The sequence below is a fragment of the Camelina sativa genome, chromosome 17 (assembly GCF_000633955.1).
Source record: "Camelina sativa cultivar DH55 chromosome 17, Cs, whole genome shotgun sequence".
In the NCBI taxonomy this organism is placed as follows: Eukaryota; Viridiplantae; Streptophyta; class Magnoliopsida; order Brassicales; family Brassicaceae; genus Camelina; species Camelina sativa.
The window spans coordinates 5754160-5763753 of record NC_025701.1 but is presented as its reverse complement, the minus strand read 5'-3'; the positions used below and the strand labels follow the sequence as shown (position 1 = coordinate 5763753).

General features: G+C 34.8%; 3 protein-coding genes and 1 pseudogene across 4 annotated transcripts in view; 2 read left to right on the top strand and 2 right to left on the bottom strand.

Annotated features, from left to right (window-relative positions):
- LOC109129870 lies at positions 1059–2448 on the top strand (annotated as a pseudogene).
- On the bottom strand, positions 3505–4185 carry LOC109129869 (replication factor A protein 1-like). Its single transcript, XM_019238851.1, has 3 exons — positions 4039–4185; positions 3687–3951; positions 3505–3608 (listed from the first exon to the last, which is right to left on the bottom strand). The coding sequence occupies exons 1-3, from the start codon at positions 4183–4185 to the stop codon at positions 3505–3507; spliced, it is 516 nt and encodes a 171-aa protein (XP_019094396.1).
- On the top strand, positions 6233–7998 carry LOC104755551 (F-box protein PP2-A12). Of its 2 annotated transcripts, none has more exons than XM_010477949.2 (3): positions 6233–6819; positions 7059–7174; positions 7372–7998. In XM_010477949.2, the coding sequence occupies exons 1-3, from the start codon at positions 6469–6471 to the stop codon at positions 7772–7774; spliced, it is 870 nt and encodes a 289-aa protein (XP_010476251.1). In that variant the 5' UTR covers positions 6233–6468; the 3' UTR covers positions 7775–7998. The 2 variants fall into 2 exon arrangements, with proteins under 2 accessions (XP_010476251.1, XP_010476250.1); XM_010477948.1 differs by having other exon boundaries at positions 6240–6819; positions 7056–7174.
- Positions 8353–9594, bottom strand: part of LOC104759193 (mitochondrial import receptor subunit TOM40-1-like) — a 4445-nt gene continuing 3203 nt past the window's right edge. Inside the window, exons 3-9 of the mRNA XM_010482150.1 lie at positions 9496–9550; positions 9288–9383; positions 9149–9196; positions 8995–9057; positions 8742–8846; positions 8537–8605; positions 8353–8442 (exon numbers count right to left, since the gene is read on the bottom strand). Coding sequence (XP_010480452.1) covers positions 8353–8442; positions 8537–8605; positions 8742–8846; positions 8995–9057; positions 9149–9196; positions 9288–9383; positions 9496–9550 — 526 coding nt within the window. The remainder of the gene's footprint in view (positions 8443–8536; positions 8606–8741; positions 8847–8994; positions 9058–9148; positions 9197–9287; positions 9384–9495; positions 9551–9594) is intronic.

The following is a 9594-nucleotide window of genomic DNA, read 5'->3' as shown; positions in this document are numbered from 1 at the left end:
TGCAATAAACCATTGCAAGACCTGGTTTTTGGGAAAACCTTAAATCTCTTCATCTTAGAGAAACACAGGAAAGCTTCCTCAAGCATTCCTAAATCAATCAAAACACTAAACAAAGCATCAAACACTCCAAAACCAGGAACACACACATTCCTCGTAGATCACAGAAAATCAAAAACATAGCAGTCCGAAGATTCATCAGCCTTCTTAGACAAAACCATCTCTCTAAGGATACTATTAGCATCGTAATACATTCTAGCACAAAACAGAATGTGAGCTACTATACAGTACGATTCTAAGGTGTGCTTAAACCCATCACGGTTCATCGACCATTTGAAGAATTTGAAAGCTAATTTCGGGTCTTCTTTCAATTCAACCAAAACCCAAATTGGAGCTGATGTCAAATCAAGAAGCTTTTCGATTCCGGGATCATCCCACAGATCATTCTGAACAACTTTATGGATCCAATCTCTATCGAAATCGTCGGAATAATAAGTAGAAGCACCACCACCGCTTTTGCTAACGAAAGGGTATCAGATGATATAGAGAAAGCTAGTGAACCAAACGAAAGGGCAAGAGATGAAGGAAGATTGAGAGGGAGAAGATAGAGGGAAACAGAGAGGGGATTGGATTTGAGAGAGAGAAGAGGAGCAAGGGCTTACATGGAGAGGATCGGTTTCGGGAAATCGTCGCCGTCTAGATAGAAGAAAGAAGTCGACAACCTTCTCTCGCGAAATTGTTTTGTTTTAACTCTAGCAAAATTCTACTACCAATCACAATAAACCACGTGTCCAAATGGACGGACGAAAAACGTCCCAAAATAAGAATCGTTGCTTTGATATTAAGCTTTTTTTGATTTATTTAAAATCAGAAAAAACCGAGGGACGATCAAAGTGTACGCCGTTGCACATGGTCTAAGAGATCCTCTGTTTCCTTGAGAAAAAGGAAATTATAAAGTTTTGCTTTTTCCTGTTTTCCTGTTTTTTTATTTATTTATTTATTTATAAATAAGCCTCTTTTTATCTATCATCATCATCAAGGGTCGGGTCTTCTCAACAACAATGTCAAGAAAAAAGCAACGGTGCTCGAGTATATTGGAATGGCTGCACCACGACGTCGTAGAGCACATCCTAGAGAGACTTGATGTGGATTCTCTGATGAGGTTCAAGGGTGTATCGAAACAATGGAAAACAACGATCGAATCTTTATACTTCCAACGAAGACAGTTGACACATCGTCAGCAATGTAATCCAGATGTTCTCATGGTCTCTTTATTTCCTGAGGAGGACGATGATGATGATGATGATATTTATTACCCGGTTATACAATCTCTAAGAAGACTGGTGTTGGATTCATCATCATCGGTCAATATTCCTACTCCTTAGGAGACGGATAACACCCGATTCTTCGTTTCCTATAATAGCTGTGACGGTCTCGTTTGTCTCTACAATTACCGCAAACCCGGTTTTGTGGTCAACCCAACCACTAGATGGTATCGGCCTCTCCCTCTCTGTAAGCTACAACAACAACTCATGTTCGACTTAGGTCGTATAGTTACGACCTTCTTTACGTGGTCCCTAGTCTTGGTTTTGGTAAAGACAAAATCACTGGCACATACAAGCCCGTTTGGCTATACAACTCTTCAGAGATTGGCCTAGACAACGGTACTACATGCGAGGTTTTCGACTTTAGCACCAACGCTTGGAGGTCTGTTTCTCCCGCTGCTCCTTATCGGATTGTTGCTTACCCCGAGCCTGTCTGTGTAGATGGCTCGCTTCATTGGTTCACCGAGTGCGAGGAAACCGAAATTTTATCCTTGGATCTTTACACCGAAGCCTTTCAAGTCATCTGTAAAGCTCCCTTTGTTGCCAATGCTAATGAATTCGATATAGTTATGTGCGACCTCGACAACCGCTTGTGCGTTTCGGAGAGGAAGTGGCCCAACCAAGTGATATGGTCTTTCAATTCAGCCAATAAGAAATGGCACAAAATGTTTTCCATTGATCTGGCTACATCTTCTTCTCAATGGTTTGGTACACAACTATGCGCGCTCTTGCCACTAGCACTTTTCGATGGGAAGAAGAAGTTGTTGTTTTACTGTCGTGAGCTAAGGGAAGCACTGGTGGAACTTGATCTCGAAACCAAAACATATGATCTTGTTTTTCGTGATTTCTCCACCATTCATCCTGTTTGTTATTTCCAGAGTTTAATCTCTACTAGCGGATACCCCGTGCTACAGCACGGGTATTTATTTTTTGTTAGTAATTTGTTTTTGTAATTTTCCTTTTTCTTGATTTATATACTTAAACTTATTTTCTAAGTTTATATAGTGTTAATTTGGATATAAAAAACATAGTATGTCGGTACTTTGCATAATATAGCTTCTACGGAAACAGAGACACCGCAATATTGAATAGTAGCTATGTAAGAGGATATGACTTTGGAGTTTAGCTTCAATTCGTTTTCCCTAAAATAAAATTAAAAAAAAAATTAGATTTAAATGTTAAGAAGATGATGGATATAATGTTAAGAAGATTTAAATGTTAAAATATTTGAGTAATATATTGGTTTGCTTGGTTTCTTAACATCTTCCACTTTAATTGACAGGTCCTCTTTATCAACCTTCTTATTACACTTTCGACAGCTAATGTAGAACCAACCCCAATCTGTATCGATTGCTGAAATAGTACATGCGATTCTACATTTTCCTACCTATCAAAATAATATTACATCCTTAAGCTTATAACTCATACATTTTCCAAAATAGATTATGTTAATATATTGTTAGACTATTAATAAATGTAAAATACCTCTGTTTCAGCAAGTACGTCAGCAATCATTTGCAAAGGAAAGTCAAGACCACTCTTGGAGCCAGACGGGTTATAAACTCTCTTTCCACCAGAATTGGTAATTGTTAAAGCCAATTGATCCGCAGGAAGACTAAAATGAAAAAGAGGAATAGTAAATCATAATGAAACATATTGTTGATTAATAATTTCATAGCTATTTGAATTTACATGTTCTGAAAAGCCTCCATCTCTGGTAACTGAGGATTGATCATCAAGATAGAAGAATCGAAAGCATTCTCAATGTATCGTTTTTCTGAAATGAAATATAAATATGATACAGTAGTTAAATGTTTTCTAAAAATACTTTTGATAAATATTCTGTGCCCTAGAAATTAAATGTATAAATATTATGCGTACTGTTACCTTTATAGCTGTTTTGTTTAACAAAGCGTAGGAAACACATAACCATTCCATCACTTGAATCATTGATAGCACGATCTAAAGCTTCAGCGTAGGTTTCCCATAGAGTACATGATAATCGTTTATCCCTAAATAAGAATTTTAACAGACATAGATTATATTAAAATAGTATAACGTATAAGCATGAAAATCTATATAAAATAGATTTTAAATAGTATAATGTATAAGCATGAAAATATATATATTATTTTTGTTATGAACAAAAAAAATCTAAAAATATATATTTAGATTTATAATATTACTCAGTGTCTCTTATCTCAAACTCAATTTTCTTCCTGGTAATGTTGTTACGACTTGTGATTTCTTCTAAACCTCCAGAACTGACTACTTGACCAATAACGTCTGTAAATATAAATAATACAACTATTAATAAAATCATCTTTGTAAATTAGTAACAAAATATATGTATTATGAAATTACCTAGCAGGAGATTTTTGTCAAGATTTCCAGCAAGTATACTATCAAACGATGTGAATGATAGGTAATGATCATCAGATACATTTTCAGAAGGAATAATTGTGGTACCATATCTGGTACTAATCTTATACTTAATAAGAGAAGGACGCAAGTAGGATGTACAGAGATTCAAACCAAAAGTTGATATAACTTTCCAAGATCCAGGCTTCAATTCAGATTCAAACTTTTTGATATGATCCTTTCTGATAGAAGCTCCTATTTTGTCACCCTATATAAAACAAAAAAAAAACTCTTAGAATGAATTGATATTAATATATTAGCAAAAGAATAATAAATCTATACTTAAAATACATACTGTTTCGTCAGCGAGAATTAGTTCGAGTGATTCACCAAGTTTAGCGGTATTCATTTTCCAACTGTGGAGAATTTTGACTTGAATACGCCAAGCGTTTTTGTATGGTTTTAGGTCTTTCAAAGGAGTGTAAGATAGGGGTAGAGCCATCATTTTGTGTAACGAAGTAAAAATCGTTATTTTAGTATAATAATCCAATAGAAAGTTCTCAATATATTTATAGTTATAATTCATTGATTTAGGTTATCACTTATAAGTTAAGATTTGATATCAGGAATATACGCAAAATATATTTACTTGCTTGATTCGTTACAACTGATAAACGAATATTCCTTTGAAAATTTGATCGTAAAAGATTAGTTCATAATTGTAACATCGGAAATCAAGGAATTAAACAAAATATGGTAACTTGAATATTCGTTTTATAAGATTTTAACTGAATCAGAAAAATTTCCTTTTAAATTAATATTTGTTATGATATGTTTCGGTAATTAAGTAAATATTCAAATTCTTCGGTATTAAAATTTATGAAATCAGAGTGTTTGCCTATAACGAATGGGTTTGTTTGGGATCTTAATTAACTAATCTTGAATTAAATAATAAACTGGATCCGAAAAATATTATTCTCGAACACAAACAGATCCGGTGGTTATTTTCCTTCTATTGTCGGTTTTTTTAAGGATCCGCGTCCCGACCCGTTTTTTTTTAAGTAATCGACCGAGGGCATTTTCGTCATTTGTCAAAATCGAAACTATAGGTTAGTTAGATTAAATTTTGTGATTCTCTAATCATTTTTAATGAAAAACCTACCAAAACTAAGTTATGGTCCATTTTTACTCTAGAGAGTACTTCTGCTTTAATAGTATAGATTTCTTAAATCTTTCTTTGTTTCCACCGTTTGATATCTATTTCCTATAAGTCTGTTTATTATTGTCTGTCAATCAATGCATAATATATGGTGTCATCTTTGCTTCTTTCATCGACCGTTTCTCTATCAATGCATGTGGCTTTGTTCGATACTAGTTTCTATGTTGGCAAAATAGAGTATTGGGCCCGCTTTCCATAAGAGTGGGCCTTGACTTCAAGTCAGCCCATAAACAGGGAAAATTATTCGAGGTATTTGCATCATCAGATTAGTAATTTCTGACCCTATCATGCTCTCTGATAAGCACATATATGTATGTGAGTATGTCAAAACGTTTCTAGAACTCTCCAAATGCTGTCAAGAATCTAACTAGGTGTGTTTTGTAGTTATGCAGAGTGTAACCCCTTTCCATCACCGACAGAAGCAAATGTTTTTTTTTTTTCTTTTTTTTTTTTCTTTTCTTCTGACATTAATCTGATAGGAGGAACAAAATATCTAAGGTTCTTCTTATCAAACAAAAAGAGTACAGCAATGATGTTTAGATATTTTCAGTCTTCGTATATGCATTAGGAGAGGTAATCTTACAAAGCGTCGAATAATAATATCTTCAAAATATCTTAATGCGCACTTTTTTTTTGTTTGTGTCACAAGACTCATGTTGACAACTCATATTCACTATCAGCAAATGGATATCTCAACTTGCAACGTAAACATCAATTGTGAAATTTAAGCTTATCATACGATTGCCAATGGGATGGTCGAATACAAAATGATGCTGAGAACTAAATACTATTAGAGACAAAGATATAATTAATGTGGTCGGATCTCTTGTTTCATAAGGTACGACTAATCAAATTACAAGAAACATGTTTTACGTACCATACATCATAATAATAATACTTTTACTACACAAAAATAATATCCACAACGATCGTGTATACGTTAGTATTAAAATGACAATGCAATCTACATGTTTATACAAAAAGGATAAAACAGATTCTCGTTGACATTTTGTGGATTAGGTATAACAGAAAATTATAACTGAAAATCTCAAATGGGTAAGGATTTGGATATTATAATTGGTTTTTTTTGTGTGATATGGTTCTTACAAGTTTACAACTCATATGATTCTTACAAGTTACACAACTCATGAAATAAAGAAAAACAATAAGGTGTAATGTAACGGACAAGAAAACAAAATTCAACATCCAATCCAACTGTATTTTTTTTGAACAAACCAATCCAAACAGCTTTTAAATTAAGACAGTATCTCAAAATCCGTTTATATTTATTACACGATCCACATGTCTTTTGCGTCACCCGTCCAATATTGTCTTCTTCTCTCTGTCACCACCACCAACCAAAACCTTTCTTCTTTAATCTTTTAATTGCTCTGTTCTTGAGAGTAAAAAAAAAAAACTTTTGATTCCTTTCCTTTTTTCGCGTGCGAAAAAGACGAAGAAGTCTTGAAATTTCGAAACCTTCCTTTTTCTTAAGATTCAAGAAGACACCATCTTCACAAAACCCACTTTAGATTTTTTTTTTAGATCTCGTCGAAAGGGTTTTAGATGGGTGTGGCTCACTCTGGTCTTCACAAGGATTCGTCTTCTTCTTCTTCATCGTCGTCGTCTTCTTGTTTTGCGGATGGGGATCTATTGAAGCTTGGTTTAGGAGATTTGCCAGAGGGTTGTGTGGCTATGATTGTTGAGAATTTGGATCCCGTTGAGATCTGCAGATTCTCGAAGCTCAACAGAGCATTCCGCGGCGCTTCTTGGGCTGATTGCGTCTGGGAATCGAAGCTTCCTCCGAATTACAGAGCTCTTCTCGAGAAAATCCTTGGTGGTTTCCCGGAAAATTTGCAAAAGAGACACCTTTATACTTGTCTCTCCAGGATTAACTCATTTGATGACGGCACCAAGGTACTTTCTCTTCTAAACCCTCTCTGTATCTTTTTCTTTGGACAAATTAGGGTTTTCAGAGGCAAACGATTTGGGATTTATTTTTCTAAAAATGGAAACTTTTTCATATTGGGATTCTCATAAACGAGTTTTTGAGTTCAATTTTGCTTCACTAGTAGTATAATCTCAAAATCAAATTTGCTCAGCTTGTTTGATCCAGAAGCTATGTATTTATGAAAATTCTATTGATTCCGCAGAAGGTGTGGATAGACAAACGAACCAGTGGTGTTTGTCTATCCATTTCAGCTAAAGGATTGTCCATTACAGGCATTGATGATCGTAGATATTGGAGTCATATCCCCACTGATGAATCTCGGTTAGTTTTCTCACTATGTTTTATTAACGTGCTTGGTTTCGATTGCCTAACACAAGCTCTTTAAAAGTATGCCTTTTCCTTTGAATTTGTGTGTTGGCCATGTGGTTTCTTAAAGTAAACCATCAGAGTTGTTGCTGTGATCTATGTGTTTCTGCGATTGTTAAAGTAAACCATCTTTTATTATTGCTTCTCTGTAGGTTTTCATCTGTGGCTTATCTTCAACAAATCTGGTGGTTTGAAGTTGATGGGGAAATCGATTTCCCATTCCCGGTTGGAACTTACAGCATCTTCTTTAAGCTTCAACTAGGCCGGTCAGGGAAATGGTTTGGTCGACGGGTCTGTAACACAGAACAAGTTCATGGTTGGGACATTAAACCGGTTCGGTTTCAACTCTGGACAGAAGATGGTCAACATTCCTCATCTCAATGCATGTTAACTGAGCGAGGAAACTGGACTCACTACCACGCCGGAGACTTTGTTGTCCGGGAATCGAATAAGTCATCGACAAAGATTAAGTTTTCGATGACTCAGATCGATTGTACACATACCAAAGGCGGGTTATCTCTAGACTCTGCAGTCGTATACCCAAAGCTCGTGTAAAAGCCAGTTGAAGCGCTTTTAATGCTTCAACTGGATCCGGGTTTAGTGAGAGGGTTAAAGCAGGTTTTTAATGCAGTTCTTTAAGCCTTTCTATAGATGTAGTTTTAGTGCTTCTTTTTTTAGAGAGCTTTTGTTTTGTTAACTTAATTGAGTTTTGAAGTTGCAAGACTGTAATGATATGTATACTGGTTATGAAACTAAAATAATCTTGGGTTACAATTCAATATCTGAATCTAACGGAAACAATGATCCAACACACACAAAGAAAGAAAAAGAGTTTCTAGTAGTCCTCCTCTTTAGTAACCGCATATTATCTGCAGTTCTTAACCATAATTTAAGAACAAACCAAGCTTGTAATCCTTGTTCATATGATCCAAAGTGGCAGATAGTTGATACTCGAGTCCCATATTTAATTTTTTTGTAAGATGGGCATATACAACACCGTTTGAATCAATCTTTCCCTGGACACGAGACTGAAACAAAAAGCTCATAATATTATTAAAACGGATTTATAAAGTAAAGACATTGTTTTCATCAGTTCCCTTCAAATCTAAAAAAAAAAAAAATAGCAATATTATTTACCTGTCCATAATTGCAGTCACACACCCAACACTAGCTTTAACATATCTTGAAAAGCACTCGTATTCAAAATCAGTAATGAGTGAAACCTGATTATGAGAAAAAAAAAATACATATTATGTGTCATGATTATTATTATCTCATCGAGCTTAAAAATATAATTAACTGCGAATGGGCCATTACCTTCTTTGAGATCTTATGAGCATAGTTCATAAATACAAGACCCGAGATATCAACGAAAGCAGCGGCGATCTGTTAGTTAATAAAGAAAAGTTGTCAACATGATCAATACAATAAACAGTAGAAGAAGAATTCACCAATATAAAATATGATCCAAATTTTCAATCCATGAGCGATCTCTGATAAGCTGACTGAGTAGAAGCATTACCATCTTATCATCGGTCTCGTATCTTGCAGCATGACCCACACCCCACTGTTTAGGCACACCGAAATTGTAGACATGACCACCCAAAGATAGACGGGGTGTCACACGCTGTACAGAAAAAAATTAGTTGCAATAATAATAATAAAAACCACTTTTTCATTAAAGATAATGCAAACAGTATATTTTGTATTTGTAAGCTAATTGTTATTGACGTATTAAAAAGCTTATTAAAACAAACTGAGAGTAGCAAATTTACCTGGAAATATGTTGCAAGTAGGTCAGTATTCTTAAGTTCCAGTTGAGCTCTATAGTTTAGAGCCTACAGAAATGTGTGCCAAACAAAAAAAATTATTCATCAAATGTTCTCCACAAAGACAACAAATCTTCAGATATAGAGATAAATTCCTCACCTGGTATTCAAATTTGACTAGTGACATGGACAAACGTGCATTTTCCAGCTGGAATAGAATGTAAGAAAACACATTTTGTTAAGAGGAGAGATACACCATAGAATAATCACATTTTCTCTAGTTTGCAACACTTAATTACCTCAGTCTTTGCCTTCACAATCAACTTATCAGTTATAAAGGCTTTGACACCCGCACTTAGGCTACCACTAGTAGTAACATTTCCAACAAACGCCAACTGCAACAATACATTTTATCTTTTGATTTCCCACAAAGAAAGAAAAAGTTATTTCTTTATTAAAATAATCCAATAACACGTTTTTCTGTTTTCTTTAATTTCAAATAAAAACCTTTGGGCCAAAGTAGGAAGCATCAAACATGTAATGTTCTGGACCCATCCATGAACTGTTTGACACAAGAATAAATAGGCTTAACGAGAAACAAACACC